Source organism: Cherax quadricarinatus, chromosome 16, assembly GCF_038502225.1.
Source record: "Cherax quadricarinatus isolate ZL_2023a chromosome 16, ASM3850222v1, whole genome shotgun sequence".
Classification (NCBI taxonomy): domain Eukaryota; kingdom Metazoa; phylum Arthropoda; class Malacostraca; order Decapoda; family Parastacidae; genus Cherax; species Cherax quadricarinatus.
The window spans coordinates 10359548-10380507 of record NC_091307.1 but is presented as its reverse complement, the minus strand read 5'-3'; the positions used below and the strand labels follow the sequence as shown (position 1 = coordinate 10380507).

Genomic DNA, 20960 nt, shown 5'->3' with positions numbered 1-20960 from the left:
CATTAAAATGGTATAAAATACCGACATGTTGTTAGGTAAGACACATATGCAACAGTTAGGTATCTTTATTTCGAAACGTTTTGCCTACACAGTAGGCTTCTTCAGTCGAGTACAGAAAAGATGATAGAAGCAGAAGAGACTTGAAGACGATGTAATCAGTCCATCACCCTTGAAGTTTTGAGGTGGCCAGTCCCTCAGTCTGGAGAAGAGTATTGTTCCATAGTCTGAAACAATATGGAGTTGAAGTGACAGGATGGAGCCTTATATAGCGCCAGGAGGTGAGACGTAGGTCACTAGTAGAGGTAAGAATGTAGACGTTGAGAGGTCAGGTCCCTCTCAAATCCAGCCATTCTCACTAGTAGAGGTTGTTGAAGTTGATTTCAGGTCTGTACCAAGATACCCTTGTGTTGTAGTGTCTGACAGAGTGAGCATTAAAATGGTATAAAATACCGACAGGTTGTTAGGTAAGACACACATGCAACAGTTACCTAACTGTTGCATATATGTCTTACCTAACAAGAAGTTGATATATAAGCCACTTCTTCGCGCATATCCTGTATTCTTTTCAAGACTGATTACATCGACTCAAGGCTTAGGGACTGATTACCTCAAACTACTCCTGTTCTTCACGATTCTCCTTTGTATGGACTGATGAAGCCACTGTGTGGCGAAACATTTCCTCATTAAAGATACCCAAGTGTTGCACATGTCTAATTTATCAACTTGTTGGTTCTCTGAACCATTGATCTACAAGAATTAATAATAGACACAATAGTTCATATATGTGAGACTGTTCCTCCACACTGTGGCTACCACACTTCCGCTACAGTACTTGATACTTTCTCCCATTTTAGATATCTTCAGTTGAAATCACCAAATAACAGGATATTTAGGACCTGGTTTGAGAGATTTTCCAGACAGAGCTAAATTTTCAATAATTGGTCTTTAAACTGTTGGGAAGTTGCATCTGGTGGTATATACATGTACAGGTACAGTAGATAGGCTATGGTTTTCAGTCTATTCTGCCAAAACTTTTACTTAATCATTTGCTGTGTTAAGTAACTCAGTGCAAATGAGCGAATCTTTAACATACAGACCTATGTCTGTTTGTTTGTCTTGTCCGGTTACATCTAAGTAGCTTGTACCCGGGTATCAGTGTTTCATTGTTAGTCTTTAATGTGGATCTCATGAGACTGACTACTCTTCACACCATCTTCAACATCAGTCTCTCACAACACCCCCTCCCCCATGCGACACCCCCTCACAACACCCCCTCCCCCATACGACACCCCCTCACAACACCCCCTCCTTCATGCGACACCCTCACAATACCCCCTCCCCCATGCGACACCCCCTCACAACACCCCCTCCCCCATGCGACACCCCCTCACAACACCCCCTCCCCCATGCGACACCCCCTCACAACACCCCCTCCCCCATGCGACACCCCCTCACAACACCCCCTCCCCCATGCGACACCCCCTCAACACCCCCCCATGCGACACCCCCTCACAACACCCCCTCCTTCATGCGACACCCTCACAATACCCCCTCCCCCATGCGACACCCCCTCACAACACCCCCCCCCATGCGACACCCCCTCACAACACCCCCTCCCCCATACGACACCCCCTCACAACACTCCCTCCCCCATGCGACACCCCCTCACAATCCCCCATGCGACACCCCCTCACAACACCCCCTCCCCCATGCGACACCCCCTCCCCCATGCGACACCCCCTCCCCCATGCGACACCCCCTCACAACACCCCCTCCCCCATGCGACACCCCCTCACAACACCCCCTCCCCCATGCGACACCCCCTCACAACACCCCCTCCCCCATGCGACACCCCCTCACAACACTCCCCCATGCGACACCCCCTCACAACACTCCCCCATGCGACACCCCCTCACAACACTCCCTCCCCCATGCGACACCCCCTCACAACACCCCCTCCCCCATGCGACACCCCCTCACCCCTCCCCCATGCGACACCCCCTCACAAAACCCCTTTCCCCATGCGACACCCCCTCACAACACCCCCTCCCCCCATGCGACACCCCCTCACAACACCCCTCCCCCATGCGACACCCCCTCACAACACCCCTCCCCCATGCGACACCCCCTCACAACACCCCTCCCCCCATGCGACACCCCCTCACAACACCTCCCCATGCGATACCCCCTCACAACACCTCCCCATGCGACACCCCCTCACAACACCTCCCCATGCGATACCCCCTCACAACACCCCCTCCCCCATGCGACACCCCCTCACAACACCCCCTCCCCCCATGCGACACCCCCTCACAACACCCCCTCCCCCCATTCGACACCCCGTCACAACACCCCCTCCCCCATGCGACACCCCCTCACAACACCCCCTCCCCCATGCGACACCCCCTCACAACACCCCCTCCCCCATGCGACACCCCCTCCCCATGCGACACCCCCTCACAACACCCCCTCCCCCATGCGACACCCCCTCCCCCATTCGACACCCCCTCCCCCCACATGACACCCCCACACGACACCCCCTCACAACACCCCTTCCCCCACACAACACCCCTTCCCCCACACAACACCCCCTCACAACACCCCCTCCCCCCACATGACACCCCTCACAACACTCCCTCACAACACCCTTCCCCCCCACATGACACTCCCACAGCTTCCCCCCTCCACAACCCCAAGAACACAACTCAGCGTTACCAACTCTACGGTTGTTGCACACTTGACTTTTGTTCCACTGAACGCCTCGCTGATTTTCCAGAGCGAATTTATCTCTTAAAGAAACAAAAGGTGTGGGGGCGTGAAGGTGGTTGTTGGGTGGGAACTGGGGGTTAGTGGGAGGGTGTGGGGTTATTGGGGTAGAGGGTTCCATGGCTGGGGTTGTAGATGAAGGATGAGGTTGTGGTGCCACAGTGGCAGGTTGAACCTTATCAGTGGTGGCACCAGGGGAAAATGGTGGATGCCAAGGAAGAGGAGGGGGGGGGGCTGCCAGGGTGGTTGTTGGCTAAGATAAGATAAGATTTCAAGATTTCGTTCGGATTTTTAACCCCGGAGGGTTAGCCACCCAGGATAACCCAAGAAAGTCAGTGCGTCATCGAGGACTGTCTAACTTATTTCCATTGGGGTCCTTAATCTTGTCCCCCAGGATGCGACCCACACCAGTCAACTAACACTCAGGTACCTATTTGCTGCTAGGTGAACAGGACAATAGGTGTAAGGAAACGTGTCGAAATGTTACCACCCGCCGGGAATCGAACCCGGGCCCTCCGTGTGTGAAGCGGGAGCTTTAGCCACCGGGCCACCCCAGGGTATATATTTTTTTGTTACTTTTATTTAGCTAAATCCGAAACATCTGCAGCGTTCTGCTGCCCTATTATATAGGATAGTTACGCAGTGGGAACGACAGCTAACTGTTTGTATCGTATTCCATCACCCAGTAATGGGTCACAGTGACAGATTGTGTCAGTCTGAGCTGGGAGACTTCAGTAGGATACTAAATGTTCATCAGCTTCAGCAGCTTGAGATGTTTTGTTCCAACAGAGTTGATGTCTCCATCATCACTGTGGACAGCAGAAATTATATATAGGAGACAGGAAAAAGAGGGTGTGGGAGAGAAAAGTTTGTATGACTTGTTTAACTACGTGTATATAATGATTAAAAATCGCGAACAAGTGATACAAGATGTAAAACAACGAGGGGGGGAGTGTTGAATGATAGCTCTAGGCCTTTCGTGTTGCAATCAACACATCAGGCGCTTGCAGTGTTGCAGAAAAGAGGTTGTCCAAGCAAACACAGTCACAGGAAGCGCCCTTGCTGGGCGCTTCCTGTGATTATGTTTGCTTGGACTTCCTTTTTTCTGCAACATTGCAAGCTACAGATGTGTTTGTAACACGAAAGGCCTAGAGCTATAATTCAACTCGCCCCCACCTCTCCGTGATTGTTTTGCACATTGATTAACATAACAGTAGTCATTATGTCAACAAGAACACGTACTGGCACTAGCCTAGTCACAGCTGACATCAACTTTACAAAAACCTCCGCTAGTACTAACCCATACCCGCTGCTGTAACTTTTTTTTTATCAAAATTGGCATGTAGTGGTTAGTTTCAAGTGGTTGGGGAGAGGATGGAACTTTGATCACAAGGGGAACTGGGGATTCTGGGAGGGGAGAGAACTGGGCACTGGGAGGATGAAAGGAGGCGAGCTGGTGGGGTATGTCAGGGTTGGCACCAGGAGAGTGGTAAGTTGCAAAGATGGGACGTTAGGCACTGGAGGAGGGGTATCTTGGCCCCACAGGGGTGGGGAGTGGGCAAGCCTGGGGACCAGTATGGTGTTGGACGCCTGCGAGGGGTCAATACACCACCATTGCCTTGCTAATTGCATCAGCAGGAAAGATAAAGCTTGCGCTTTAGATTCTGGATGACAGGAGAGTTACCCAGGCTGTAGTGTGCACGTTGGACTGCGCGTGGATACAACCAACAGCCTAATTGATCATATCACCACCCAGGAGGCCTGGTTTGGGACTAAACCGTTGGGACAGTGACTCGTGGATTCAACAGTAGATAGGTAAGTGATACATGTAGATGAAGTTACAACGAAGAGAGAGGAGAGTCTTGGGTGAGGTAACACCAGACATTATAACCAACATAGAGATGAGTCACGGGAATAATAACACGTACAATACTTTACCTTGAGGGGTTTTAAGTGGTGAGGAAAGGAAATAAAGAGAAGTTTAGAGGATTTTTTAAGACCTATAATAGAAAGCCAACGCAGTTTAAAAAAAAAAATCGGAGAATTTTGAAATTACATAGTAGGCAGATTAATGTCGGGAGAATCTGGAGAAGTAGTGGCTCTTGTGTGTCATTATCTATAAACTTCAGAAAACCTACGGAGGAACGTGAGAATAAGGCGGCAACACTGAGGATCACAAAGGGAGACGAACGACCAGACAGTAGCCTAGAGGGAGAGAAACTGCTCGTATCAGGGAAAGACAAACACTTGGGTTTAAGTATGACCACAGTCATACTGCCTGAGGTGCACCCAAATCCGACAGCATCGGCAGCGCACACCAAGAAAAGTATTCCTGAAACGAACAATATTTCTGTACCACTCCACGGCGTATATAGACCCACCTGATAAAGTATGCGCAAAAGATAAAGTTGTGAGGTTTGCTACCAGCACATGTCAGTAACAATGCCAGAACAGAAGGAACTAGACTACTACCTATGTCAGTAGCAGATCAACTAGACTTGAGTGCTCAGTAACCCACATGGAGACAAAGACTCAGATTGATCTGTATATTTCGACCCCCTTCTGGAATCATCTTCGGCTGAAGATGATCCCAGAAGGTCGAATTATACAGACCAATCAATCTCTTGAGTTTGTCTCCATGTAGGTTATTATTGAGCACTGACAAGTGTTCATTATACTTTAGTTATTCATAGACTGTAGTGCTTACGTGGCACAGCGGGCCGCTAACAACAACAGCCTAGTCTAACAGACCACAGAGAAGCCTGACCTGAGGCCGCTGTAGGGGTATAAAAGAAGTATGAAATCAGTCATAGATGTTTCAACAAGACATGTGTAAGAGCTACTGGTGATGTAATGTGTGGAGTGACTCAGGCAAGTGAAGTGACCTGCCATGAAGCACAAGACGGACGCGCACAACAACCTGCCATGAAGCAGAAGACGGACGCGCACAATAACCTGCCATGAAGCAGAAGACGGACGCGCACAACAACCTGCCATGAAGCAGAAGACGGTCGCGCACAACAACCTGCCATGAAGCAGAAGACGGACGCGCACAACAACCTGCCATGAAGCAGAAGACGGTCGCGCACAATAACCTGCCATGAAGCAGAAGACGGACGCGCACAATAACCTGCCATGAAGCAGAAGACGGACGCGCACGACAACCTGCCATGAAGCAGAAGACGGACCCGCACAACCGCCCGCCATGAAGCAGAAGACGGACGCGCACAATAACCTGCCATGAAGCAGAAGACGGACGCGCACGACAACCTGCCATGAAGCAGAAGACGGACGCGCACAACAACCTGCCATGAATCAGAAGACGGACGCGCACAACAACCTGCCATGAAGCAGAAGACGGACGCGCACAACAACCTGCCATGAAGCAGAAGACGGACGCGCACAACAACCTGCCATGAAGCAGAAGACGGACGCGCACGACAACCTGCCATGAAGCAGAAGACGGACGCGCACAACAACCTGCCATGAAGCAGAAGACGGACGCGCACAACAACCTGCCATGAAGCAGAAGACGGTCGCGCACAACAACCTGCCATGAAGCAGAAGACGGTCGCGCACGACAACCTGCCATGAACGATATGATTACCAAACGCAAAATGTTAAGGAAAAACAGTTAAGAGACATGCTGCCCTACAAGACGGTTCAAGGAGGAAAGACCAAAGATGGAAACCTAAGAAACAAACTCCTTGAGAAATGTAAGAGAATGTTTATTTACTCCCCAGGGGAAGGGGATGAAGGATGAACAAAGATTGAAGAAGTGGTGCAAACAAGCTTCATTCAGTGCGTCAAGAATATTATATATGACAAACACCAACAGTCCCCACCAACTCCAGAAGTGGAACCAGGACTCCACCCCCTCCCTCACCAAGATCATTAGTGTACAGCAGCAGCAGCAATACCTTCGCTGTGGTAGCAGGTAGCTGCCCTGGCTTCATCTAGTCTCTAGTCCCTCGCTGTCTTCACTACTGCTAAAATATATTACACAAATATACATAGATGTTGCATATTTAGTATGTTCGAGGTGTGATAACGCGAGAGTTGGCCTGGTTATCAATTTGTCTGGCGACCACACTACTTCATCTACTGCCAAACATGCATTTATGTATGCATGCATACACACGTGTATTCATACATGCATGTAAGGGTTCATGCACGTATTTATATATGTATGCATGGCCTATGTATCTGTGCACGTATGTATACATGCCTGTATCCATATGAACGTATATGCGGTATCGTAGTATTGTCCCTTAAAAAAAATGTGAAGATAATTTCATTATCAAATAACACACGTACACTGTCTTCCTTACTGATGAGTATATTCTGATTCTTATTGTACATACACGAGAGAAAGATAAAGAAAAGACATTATTGTCTGTAGGAGGAGGAGGAGGAGGAGGAGGAGGAGGAGGGTGAGTAACAGAACACACTTTAACCCCCCCTCCTTCCTATGTCTGATTCCTTACCGCACCTTACTCCTAGCCCCATCCCCCCACACACGAGTACATTCATATATTCACACTCACACCCCTCACACTGTCACTCACACCCCTCACACTGTCACTCACACTATCACACTATCATCACATCAACTAATTCAGTAACTTACCCACTATTTGAATTACTTGGTATTAGTTATATGTATCTAGACAACCACTTTTGAGTGCAGCTAGGCGAGTACACATCACATAAAAGACACGACGATAAAACAAGGAAAGGAATCGAATGGGAACGAATCAATGGAGATAAATCATCTACTGGGGAGCCGAGGACAGATACAAGAGAGCGTGGGAGAACCATAACAAAAAATACAGAAACTATGAACTTGAGCACAAGAACTAAGGAATTTTGGTCATGAAAATAAAAAAAAAAAAATAAAAAATCGGAATTGAATCATTTCACTTGTATGCAAAACATCAGATGCAGCTTCCCAGTAGTTTAAAACCCAGTTATTGAAAATCGAACACTGCCTTGAAACTTACAAACTCGTTGCGATACGTCCTGCTGCTTGTTGATTTCAATTTGACACCTGAAATGGAATGAGATAATATTAGACTGATTAATTCACCGTAAGTGAGCAAAGAGTAGAGTCGACCCAAGTACCCTTGACGTTATAGTCACAAATAATGTGTATTTGGTACGGGATGTAACGGTATTTGAAGGTCACACGTGTATCACACTGGACTTGAAACAACTCAAAGTGAATGATCACGACAGTGTATTAATTAAACGAATTCGGCTTCAACTGGAACCAAATAGTTTATGCTCTTACTGGAATGTATTGGGTAAATAGTATTAGTAACACAAATTTAAACCAGTGTCTGGAGAGGATGAGCTCAGTGGCACTAGAAGTATGTTTCAATCTCATATTTAGAAACAGGAAGATAATGTGCAAGTTAGAGAGAGACGCTTCCTTGACGGGCGAAGACGAAGAATCAGAGAACTGTTCAAAGGTTCCAGATTTTTCTTAAAAATAAAACACATGTTACAAAAATGAAAATCACTGAGCTGTGATTGAATGCTCCATATTCAAGGATCGAAATGTTACTATTGCTACCTCAAACTTTACTGTATGCCCTAGAATGCAAACGAGAATAACACTATTATCTATTCCTGGAAAATCCTGGAGGAACTTGTTCCAAATCTACACACTGAAATTGCTGTTTACAAGAGCCACACTAAGATAACTCACTCTACAGCAATATTCCCGTCTAGAGAGTACAGTTGCCTTAAAAAGTATCAGCCTTGGCTTGGCATCTCTTATTTTGAATGTTAGTTATCTAGTGTTACTAGCAGGACCTTTCTGTTCTGATAGTAACACGGGAAAGACCTGGGAATAATTGTCAGTTGACATTTCCTTCAAAGAACACAAGACCAAGGTCTCGACAACCAGAAGGATGACGAGGTAGATAATGAGAACTTTCAAAACGAGGGGAAATAATGTCATGACACTTTTCAAATCGTTTGTGCTCCCTAATTTTGAACATTGCTCAAGTGTTGACAGCCTCGTTCAGGGCAAGAGAAATAAGAGCTGGAACAAAAGTAAATATCGTATACGGCCCGCATAGAGGCAATAAAGTATTTAAATTACTGGGAATGCTTTAAAGTCTTAAATATTTACTCATTGGAGCGGAGGAGAGACTTATAATATATACCTGAAGAGTACTTGAGGGCCTTGTCCCAAATGTGCGCACTGCCCAGTGAAAAGTAGAGGTGCAGTGGACACCAGATTATTCAACATCCAGTAGATATCAGAAACTGCTAGGACAAGTGTAGAAATCTTCATCAGGAAACTGGACAAGTATCTTCAGCAGGTTCCAGATCAACCAGACTGTGATGGATATGTGGGTCAGCGGACCATCAGCAGTAACAGCCTGGTTGATCAAGTAAGCACTAGACAAACCTGGCCCATGGCAGGGTTTAGGGAGTAGAAAAACTCGGAACTCGTCAAAGGTAAAGGTATATCAGTAAATGTAAATGGTCTGAGGTTTAAAAAAAATCTTTTATAATGCAAATTTACCAGCAGATGCCTAACTGTTTTCAAGAAAGAACCTGACTGGTTCTTGCAGACAGTTCATGATCAGCCGTGCACTGGTGTTAATAATAGACTGCTTGTTGCTACCATAAATAGTCTAACTGATTAGGCCAGCAGCCTAATCATGGGCGTTGGACCATGGTCAGTAGCTTCGTCTACATACAGTCTGGCCTGTCTACACGGTAGACTGATCATTTAGTGGCTATGGTCAGTACCTTCACCTCCAGTCTGGTCTGTCTACACGGTAGACTGATCATGGAGTGGCTATGGTCAGTACCTTCACCTCCAGTCTGGTCTGTCTACACTTACAAGACAACTTCAGCATGAGGCAGACAGCAGATACCTCCTCTAACCTTCAAAGTCTGGCACTAACAACCTGTTTTATGTACTGTACCAGGTAGTTTAGACTAGTCTCTGCATATATAAACTGAGTTGGTCACTGATAATAAAGGTTGAGGAGTGACTGCAGGTTTACTGTGTGCTGGAAGACGACGTCGGTGCCTGGGGCGAACGTTGAGAGGCGGCGGCCAGTAGTAAGGCTGCAGAGTGCACTGAACTGCGCTGCTGCTGCCGCCGCCGTCCCGTCCAGGATCAAGAGGTTCTCCCTGGCCTCACACTCGCTACACCTCTCCTTCATATTTTTGCTAACAACATAGCTTGCATCACCAGTGTGCTGCTTCCGTATTCTGTATGATGCCTGAAACACGTTTCCGAGGGTGTACACCCCCGCGGCCCCGTTCCAGACCTGATGGCCTAATGTATCAAGGCCTGATCAACTAGACTGTTACTGCTATCCGCACACAATCCAGCGTACGAACCACAGTCCGGCTGGTTAGGAACTGATTTGAAGAACTTGTCCAGTTCTATCTTGAAGACAGGCAGAGGTTAGTTGGTAATTACCTGTATGTACGAGGGAGGGCGAGGTCGGGCTGCCAGATAGGGAGCCCTTATTAAAACCGGTCACAGGTATTTGTTTCATGTGAAATCATTTGTGTGTGCATATTTGGGACCAATCCTTCTGAAATTTTCTGTGTGTACACTATAATGTATTTCGCCTACGTTCCAAAAAAGTACAGATCAAGGGAGTTCAAACGTTCCCGGTAATTAAGGTGCTTAATTGATTCTGTGCTGGCAGGGAAGGTTCTCTGCATATCCTGCAGCCTCCATCCTGGGCCTCCCTTGAACGGAGTTAAGAACACAGCAGTACTCCAGCTTGGAAAGAAAAAGTGATTTGAAGACTATCATCATCACTAGCCTGGCATCCCTTGTTTTGAAGATTCTAGTTTTCCAGCCTGTTGTTTTTCTTGCGGTTGTGATAGTGTTAAGTCTCTCAAGTTAGTCATGCGCTCTGTTGATTGATTCGAGTTGGCTTTATACTCCGTTCCATTCTTTATTTCCTCAATCTTTTCATAACGGAGTAACTGAAACTTGTTATTGAACATTATATTGAAGACTGTTTATATAAGCTTGAAGTTTTAACGTACCCTCAGTGGATGCAACTCGTGTAGATTCTAGTATCGTCTTCAAAGGACGATACTGTATTATGAGTTATGTCACTGTCTATGTGGGATATGAGAATGAGGAAGAGAATAGGAGCCAGTACTGTGTCTTGAGGAGCAGCTGTTCACTCTCTTCACTGTTACACTGGATTCTGTTCGGCAGAAAATTAAATAGCCATCTGCCTACTTTTCCAGTTATTCCTTTTGCACACATTTTGTGAGCTATTTTACCATGGTCACGCTTGTGAAAGGCTTTTGCAAAATCAGAGTAAACTGCATCTGCATTTTGGTCGTCTTCCACTGCGTCTCATACCATGGCATGACGGTCAAGCAATTACGAGAGGCAGGAGCAACCTGCTCTTAACCCTTTGGTTGTGAAGTTGTTGAGATTTCATGTGATTAGTAATCTTGCTACTTGAGACCCTCCGAGATTTTGATAATGAGGGATGTCAGCGCTATCGGTCTATAGTTTTTTTTTGTGTGTGTGTGATTACTGCCTGCTACCTTTGTGGCGTGGGGCTGTCAGTGGTTTTAAAGGACTGAGAGATGATTCCTGTGTCCAGGTTCCTTCTCTATAGAATATTCAAGGCACAAGATAATGTCTTCTTGCAGTTCTTGATGAATATGGAGTTCCATGAGTCAGGGCCTGGGGCAGTGTGGGGTAGAGGCAAGTGCCATACATTATTATAAGTCCAGAAATGTTAGAACTCAAGAAGGCAGAACCAAGTCTGCCAACCTGAGGTAGGAGAACTAAACATTGAGGATGTGGTCAAATCTTCCAGCATTGGTTCATTACCTACACCTCCTTTAAGGGCTCCACTATGGCTCCAGTTACTATTACTTAAGGAAAAAAAATTCTTTCAGTTAAATTTGGAAATTAACAAAGATGATAAAAATGTTATAATCACGAATGATATATTTAAACATAGAAGATATTAGTAACGTTTATCACCGAGTTTAATGTGAGATGTGACACTGCATTTCTCAGCCAGTCCTGAAAATTGTAACTTAAGTCATGATCTTACTATGATTTTAAAACTTTTATAAATGATCAAGCCAGTAACAGCTAAGCTTTTCATTAATGGTGTGTATGTGCATTTCTTGACTTTATCAACTGTCTTATACGTTGCATCATGTGGAACCTCGCAAAACACTTTTATTATCAGACCTCAGTGTGCAGTGTGGCATCTTTATAATCAGCTTCAATATCCTCCGCAAGTGCCTTAAAGTGTGTTGCAATACTGCAACAACCGCATATTGCACCAGTCTTACAAGTTTGTCCAAGTTTTTTGCCTGGGCGGCTAATTAATTGTAAGCCAGCCTCCTCTCCCCATCCCAGCACCACATGTTACTAGAAGTCATAGTGAATCTTTGTTAGACCTTTGTTGTTTGTTGTTGATTAAATGAATTAATTGCCACTGGTCATTGACCAGGCATCCTGGTTGATGGTCTGATCAATTATGTTGTTGGTGCTGGGAAAGCTCTGTTCCAGTGAAGGCGCCACAACAAAAGGTTATTATATAAATATACATAGATATAGTTTTTTAATACTTGGGAACTTTTAAAGTTTTTCAACATGATTATCAAGATAAGTGTGTTGCAGGAGGGTATATGATAAGTACTTCACTTATACTTATGTACAAGAAAGTCTGAAGCCCGTGTATATCCGGGTTTATGTCACTGGTGATACCTGAAGGATGTTACCTGGGGTCAATTCCCCGGTCATGGTAGATCAAAAACTGATCAACCAAGCTGTTAATGCTGGCCCCCCTCAATCTAACGTACGAATTACAACCCGGTTGGTCAGGCACTGATTTGAGGACTTATCCAGTTCCATCTTGAAGACAAGCAGAGGTTTATTGGTACTTCGAGGGAGGACGTTGAAGTTTCGGGGACTTCTGAAGCTCAACGAGTTCTCTCTTAGTATACTCGTCGTGCCTCTGCTGTTTACCAAGTCTCGTGCTTTCACAAAGATTGATTCAGATGTGCAGGTTTGGGACCATTCCCTCCAGATTTTCCAGGTGTAAATTATGATGTAGCTTTCTCGTCTGTGTTCCAAGAAATGCTGTTGAGGGGATTTCAGGCGTTTCCAGTAGTTCGAATGTTTGTGTGTATAGAGGCAGTAAAAGTTCTGTACATTTTCTAACTCGGTAGTTTCGCCTCCATTTAATGGAGCTGTTAGTATACATCAGTGTTCCAACCTGGAGAGAACAAGCGACTCGTAGAGTATCATCATTGGCTCAGTATCTCTTGTCTTGAAAGTTAATTATCCAGCCTATCATTTTTTCATTGTGGTAGTAATAGCAATATTGTTGTAATCCTTGATTGTGAGATCTTCTGGCATCAGTACTTCTAAATCTCTCTCGTGGAACTTTTGCTCTGTTGAATGATTCGATTTTTTTCTGTACTATCTTATAGTGAGGTCCACTGACATACTTTTTTTCCGCTTTAAAGATTTATAATGCCTTTGATGGACGCAACTTTCATAGAGCTTCTGGTGTCATTTATGATTCATGTCATTGTCTATATCGGTTATAAGAATGAGAAACAGAAGTAGGGGGCGAGTACTGTCTTGAGCAACAGAGCTTTTCAAAGTGGCAGCCTCTGACTGCACTCTATTTAATACTACTGCTCTGGATTATATTTAAGAAGTTAAATATCCACATGCCCACTTTACCAGTTATACCTTTTACACGCATTTTGTTTGCAATCATACCATGGTCGCACTTGTTCTTTATTTACTGAACTGTGGCACACTTTGGGCTGGGTGAGCTTGCAGGACCTGAAACATGTTCCTTTCAGATTTCCAAATTTCTTGGGATTATTGTGCATTCTAGTTCCCTTTCTCTTAGTCCCAGTAGTGCCGTATTTGTAGACGCCCCAAGAACAAAATATACACACATCAGGCTTCCGTTGGTCGTGGCTTTGGTTGTCCGTGTTTCCAACCAGAATAATTTCTAAATGTGTACCAGAGACAACCAACACTAACAGCATCAGCGCTAGTACTATCACCAGCTTCACTAGTACAAATGTCTACATCCACCCTAGTACCACCAGGGTCGCCTTCACTAGCATCAACAGTACCTGTGACAGGATCTGAGACGCTGCACCAATATTGGTTCTAGACTCACCGGAGCCACCATGGTCTTCTGTGTCTGATGAGAGAGGCAGATGTTCCTGGATTGGAACCTTAACAATTTTCTCAAGTTGTGAGTAATGTTGAGTAAGGTGAGTATAGTTAGGTGATAGCATGTTTGGCAGTTACAGGACGGAGGATCGAGCCTCCGCCAGAGAGTGTAGTACTTCCATACAGTATCAAATATCAGGTAATGTATCAGTAAGAAATATATATTATCGGTGGTATTATTACTCTTATTATAGCTGTAATTATCAATATTATTGTAATTACTATTGACTGTGTTTGCAAGGAGGTGTAGCTTTGTGTTATTGGTGAGATTATAGGGAGTGTGACACTAATGTTTGGTTGTTGTTCCTGCCACAGGCACCTGCAGGCGCTACGTAGCTTCATCGGTAACCTGGTGGACCAGGCGGAGCGTGCTGGCGGCTGTGATTGTCACAAACCTCCATCTCTTCTGCTAGTGGGCGTGAGTACCTCCATCACACTGTGTGACTGTCACGAACCTTCTTCTTGCAGTGTTGTATGCCCCGTGTGGGTTTAGCGCTTAGTTATGATTATAATAATTCTCCTTGTAACGACTATGCAAATTTCTATTGGAATCACTGATAAATGTAACTTTTAAAAAAAGGCAAAAGTTATAGGCGCCGCCAACCCTCCAGTGAGGAACAAGACCGTACACCAACTGAATTAAGCATGTGTGGAGATGGCTCACCAGTCTTGGATCTGTTGGTCCACAGGGAAAACAGCAGCATGCTGGGCCAGGATAAACAGCAGCATGCTGGGCCAGGGTAAACAACAGCATGCTGGGCCAGGGTAAACAACAGCATGCTGGGCCAGGGTAAACAACAGCATGCTGGGCCAGGGTAAACAACATGCTGGGCCAGGGTAAACAACAGCATGCTGGGCCAGGGTAAACAACAATATGCTGGGCCAGGGTAAACAACAGCATGCTGGGCCAGGGTAAACAACATCCTGCTGGCCCAGGGTAAACAACATGCTGGGCCATATGCTGGGCCAGGGCAACATGCAAAACAATGCTGGATGCTGGGCCAGGGTAAACAACATGCTGGATGCTGGGCCAGGGTAAACAACAATATGCTGGGCCAGGGTAAACAACAGCATGCTGGGCCAGGGTAAACAACAGCATGCTGGGCCAGGGTAAACAACATGCTGGGCCAGGGTAAACATGCTGGGCCAGGGTAAACAACATGCTGGGCCAGGGTAAACAACATGCTGGACCAGGGTAAACAACATGCTGGGCCAGGGTAAACAACATGCTGGACCAGGGTAAACATGCTGGGCCAGGGTAAACAACAACATGCTGGGCCAGGGTAAACAACAACATGCTGGGCCAGGGTAAACAACATGCTGGGCCAGGGTAAACATGCTGGGCCAGGGTAAACAACATGCTGGGCCAGGGTAAACATGCTGGACCAGGGTAAACAACAGCATGCTGGGCCAGGGTAAACATGCTGGGCCAGGGTAAACAACAGCATGCTGGGCCAGGGTAAACAACAGCATGCTGGGCCAGGGTAAACAACATGCTGGGCCAGGGTAAACAACAGCATGCTGGGCCAGGGTAAACAACAGCATGCTGGGCCAGGATAAACAACAGCATGCTGGGCCAGGGTAAACAACAGCATGCTGGGCCAGGGTAAACAACAGCATGCTGGGCCAGGGTAAACAACAGCATGCTAGGCCAGGGTAAACAGCATGCTGGGCCAGGGTAAACAACATCATGCTGGGCCAGGGTAAAAGCATGCTGGGCCAGGGTAAACAGCATGCTGGGCCAGGGTAAACAACATGCTGGGTCAGGGTAAACATGCTGGACCAGGGTAAACAACAACATGCTGGGCCAGGGTAAACAACAACATGCTGGGCCAGGGTAAACAACAGCATGCTGGGCCAGGGTAAATATGCTGGGCCAGGGTAAACAACATGCTGGGCCAGGGTAAACAACAACATGCTGGGCCAGGGTAAACAACAACATGCTGGGCCAGGGTAAACAACATCATGCTGGGCCAGGGTAAACAACAACATGCTGGGCCAGGGTAAACAACATGCTGGGCCAGGGTAAACATGCTGGACCAGGGTAAACAACAACATGCTGGGCCAGGGTAAACAGCAGCATGCTGGGCCAGGGTAAACAATATGCTGGGCCAGGGTAAACAACATGCTGGGCCAGGGTAAACAGCAGCATGCTGGGCCAGGGTAAACATGCTGGGCCTGGGTAAACAACAACATGCTGGGCCTGGGTAAACAACAACATGCTGGGCCAGGGTAAACAACAACATGCTGGACCAAGGTAAACAACAGCATGCTGGACCAAGGTAAACAGCAAATCTGTGCTGTGACAATCTCTCTGAAATTTTTGCTAAGCACTTTGAATAATTTTCTCTCTCATTCTTCGTCGGCTTCCCTCCCTCTCTCCATCAGCCTTATCAGTGCTTCTTCACAGTCTTCTTTTTTTTCTTATGTGGCTGTGGAGTAACTAGTTACTACCCTCATATTAGTGAAATAATAATAATAATAGTAATAATACCTTTATTACAATTAGGTCAATTTTGTCCCAGGATGCGACCCACACCAGTCGACTAACACCCAGGTACCTATTTTATACTGATGGGTGAACATGAACGGCAGGTGTCTTATGGAAACATCCCTAATATTTCCCAGAACTGTGGTCTATAACTGGAACACCTTTTACAGGTTTCGAAAGTGCCTCTGTTCTCAAAGCTGTGACTGAGGCCAGTCTGTTATATGTTATACCTTGTAGCAACATTTTGAGGGCCAACTCTCAGGGATTTAGAGCGAGGATAACACACCCGGGAGGGAAGGCCCTTATGCCTTGATGGTAACGTAATACAGTAGTCATGAACTGTCACACTTGCCGAGTGTTGACACAACACATTGTCTTCGTATATGGGTCGAGAATTTTATCATCTAATTTGTGTTGATACATAATCCAATGTGCTTGAATTAACAGGTTGGGAGATGTATGAGAAGTGTGAAAAGTTGTTGGAAAGAAAATTGTGTAGAGTGAGAAAAAGGTTGTGAACTAGGTGCAGTGTGGACTTACTGTAGTAGTGTTAGTGTGTGGTTGTGGTTGCTGGGAGGTGGCTGCATCACACGGTGTTAGTGTGTGGTCGTGGTTGCTGGGAGGTGGCTCCATCACACGGTGTTAGTGTGTGGTCGTGGTTGCTGGGAGGTGGCTCCATCACACGGTGTTAGTGTGTGGTCGTGGTTGCTGGGAGGTGGCTGCATCACACGGTGTTAGTGTGTGGTTGTGGTTGCTGGGAGGTGGCTGCATCACACGGTGTTAGTGTGTGGTTGTGGTTGCTGGGAGGTGGCTGCATCACACGGTGTTAGTGTGTGGTTGTGGTTGCTGGGAGGTGGCTGCATCACACGGTGTTAGTGTGTGGTTGTGGTTGCTGGGAGGTGGCTGCATCATACGACAACAATGATAGAATGTATATAGTGCTAGTAAGGGAGTAGTTTGGAAGATTTTTACAAATGTGAAAATAATGAAGGTTAAAGTAAATGGAGCATAAGAAAGAGGTTAAAGGTAAAATGGAATGTAGAACAACAACAAATGAAGGAATGGTTGAGTTATGACAGTTGCTGGAGCATTGTGTGATACAAGATAATGTATACTTGGAAAGTATACATTATGTTACCCAAGTAATAACTTTTATGTCCTTTTACTCATGTGCGAGTTATTTGTTCTACCATATTGTGCTGCTGCTGCTGCTGCTGCTGCTGCTGCTGCTGCTGCTGCTGCTGCTGCTGCTAGTATTGCACCTCACTCAGAGCCTATATATACCCTCTGTGTCCATGTACTGTTTGTAACGGCTTAAAGCTCTTGGAGAGCGAAACGTTGCCACAATAAAATGTCACATTAGTTACACTTGTGTCCTTTTACTTTACATACTTGGAAAGTACTTGAGGGTCAGGTCACAAATCTGTACACTGCCATAAAATACTGGCATGAGAAATATGGTAGAAAGTGTTAAACAAACCCAATGAAAAGCAGGGGCGCCGTGGGTACAATAAGAAAACATTGTATCAACATGCATGGCCCCAGATTATTTAGCATTTTACCCGAAGATATCAGAAACAATTCTAGGACAAGTATAGAAGTCTTCAAAAGTAAACCGGATAAGTATCTTCACCAGGTCCTAGATCAACCAGGCTGTGACGGATATGCAAGCCAACGGGCCGCCAGCAGCAAGAGCATGGTTGACCAGGCAAGCACCAGACAAGCCTGGCCAAGGGCCAAGCTCCTGGAGTAGAAAAACTCTCGAAACTCCTCAAAGATATATTAAAGGTAAAGGCTTCCTGGTGGATCAAGGCCTAATCAACCAGGTTGTTACTACTGGCTGCATACAGTCCTACATACAAACAGCAGCTGACTAGTCAGAAACTGATTTGAGGAACTTCTCTAGTTCTCACTTGACGACAGAAGTTTATTGGTAATTTATTTTATGCATGGAGAAAGGAAGTTGAGGAGTCGGGAACTTCTGACACCCAAAGAGTTATCTCTGCATTCGTCGCGCCCCTGCTTGTTACTGGAGGTATTTTGCATGAGACTGGCATCCACAGAAGGCAAGGCTAGCCTCCTAGGCGATATAAACCAAGTCTTCCAGTGGGCCACTGATAGCAGTAGGATGTTCTGTGAGGACAAACTCCAGTTACAATATTGTGGTAAAATTGAGGAAATGAAAACGAGCTCAGTTAATAAAATAAACCCAAATTACTCAGCAGCGCAGAAGTCTAATGTGAAAAACTTAAGAGTAATAATATAGGCGAATGTCAAATTCAAGACTCGTAACATTGTTGATATCTCAGGTGCAAGGAAAATAATAGGGAGGCTGACTATAACTTTCATAAGAGCGGCCAAGCCAAGGATACTCTGCACATCACTCGTCCTCTCGCTGCTGCAATATTGCTGTGTATATATAGGGTATATATAGGGTATATATAGGGTATATATAGGAACGTGGACGAGAAGTTTACACCTTGGAAATCTTAGAGACTGGTGCCAAACCAGCACACCAAAATCACTCCATCTGAAAATATGAGACTTGTCACAATATACCTTTGATATACCTTTGAAGAATTTCGAGAGTCTATCTACTCTGAGCCCGGCCATAGGCCAGATTCGTCTGGTGCTCGCCTGGTCAACCAGGCTGTTGCTGCTGGAGGCCCGCTGCCCCACATATCCATCACAGCCTGGTTGATCTGGCACCTGGTGAAGATACTTGTCTAGTTTCCTCTTGAAGGCTTCTACACTTGTTCCAGCAGTGTTTCTGATATCTTCTGGTAAGATGTTGAAAAGTCTGGGACCCCGGATGTTGATACAAGATACCTCCGGTAAAAACCAGGGGGCTCGATGACTACCCAGATAATTCATTAACTGTAAAGGGACCACGACTCTTCATCGTTCTCCCATCGTGCAAGAGGATATTGCCAGCAGACCCCTGGCTATCCTCAGTTGCCTACATTGGACTGTGTGCGGGTAGCACGAACAGTCGGGTGGATAAGGCTAACAACCAGGAGGCCTGGTCTGGGACAGGCTCGCAGGGTCGGTGATCCCTGGAATCGACTTCAAGTAAAGCAGATAAAATTAACGAAGCAATCTAATGCTTGAGAGAGTGGAAAGAGATGAATCAGATGCGTGGAGAATATGAAGGTAGTGAATGACGCAGCGAGTTGAACGTGGGAAAACCAACCAGGATGACTCGAATTGTTAATGAAATGATGAAAGCAAGTTACCTGAAGGTTACCTGAAGACCATCCCAGGGATCTCCGCCCCCTGCTGCCTGATCCCGGACCAGACCTCCCGGTTGGTGGCCTAATCAACCAGGCTGTTAGTGCGTCACAGTCCGGCTGGACAGAAATTGACTTGAACTTATCAAGTTCCCTCGGAACTTGATAAGACAACAGGATCAGTATCAATGGAATATTGAGCTTAATTCTCACTTCGTCGCGTCTTTGACTGTCAAAGATTTTGTTATGGATGTGTTTTCGGTAATCAGATGAAGCTATATATATTTTTTTGTTCTCACCGTGAAGAGTGAAAGGAGAGCTTTTGGATAAGTTCCTCAGTTCAGTTCTTGTCGGCACCACAGGGACTGAATTGAAGAACTTATCCAAAACTAAGGAAATAAAAAACTATAGGACAGAAAAAAAAAACTCAAACGACTCGGTAAATCAGAAGATTAATGTGAGGGACATAGGAGTGATAATGTCAGCTTTCACTTTTAGGGATCACAGCAGTGTCATGCACCGAACTTGTTAGAAATACTTGAAGCCCCTTGAACTATTGTCCCTATACAGTAGGGAGGAGAGGCGCATCATAATTTTACACCTGGGAAATTCTGGAGGGATTAATTTCGAACCTGCATTCTGAAATTACTACAAGAACCAGAGGCTCGGCCGACGGTACAAAATACCTCCATGGGAAAAGCAAAGGCGCAATGAGCATACTAAAGAGATTGCTTAGTAAGTGTGCAGGGACCAAGACTATTCAGCATCCTCCCTTCATTCATAAGGGATTACCAACAGACCTCTGGCTGTCTTCAAGAGGGAACCGGATAAGTTCCTCAGTTCAGTTCCTGATCACCTCTTCTGGTGCCTACAGTGCTTTATATGTATAATTTCATCGGTACTACTGCAGTGATTCTTATATACCTTGGTACTACTGCAGTGATTCTTATATACCTTGGTACTACTGCAGTGATTCTTATATACCTTGGTACTACTGCAGTGATTCTTATATACCTTGGTACTACTGCAGGGATTCTTATATACCTTGGTACTACTGCAGTGATTCTTATATACCTTGGTACTACTGCAGTGATTCTTATATACCTTGGTACTACTGCAGTGATTCTTATATACCTTGGTACTACTGCAGTGATTCTTATATACCTTGGTACTACTGCAGTGATTCTTATATACCTTGGTACTACTGCAGTGATTCTTATATACCTTGGTA

The 20960-nt window shown here is 45.8% G+C and overlaps 1 protein-coding gene across 3 annotated transcripts in view; it reads left to right on the top strand.

Annotated features, from left to right (window-relative positions):
* The window catches only part of LOC128688865 (uncharacterized), a 368838-nt gene that overhangs the window by 258436 nt on the left and 89442 nt on the right, over positions 1–20960 (top strand). For all 3 annotated transcript variants that reach the window (XM_070085401.1, XM_070085400.1, XM_053776878.2), the window contains exon 2: positions 14324–14426. In XM_070085401.1, the coding sequence (XP_069941502.1) occupies positions 14324–14426 (103 nt within the window). The remainder of the gene's footprint in view (positions 1–14323; positions 14427–20960) is intronic.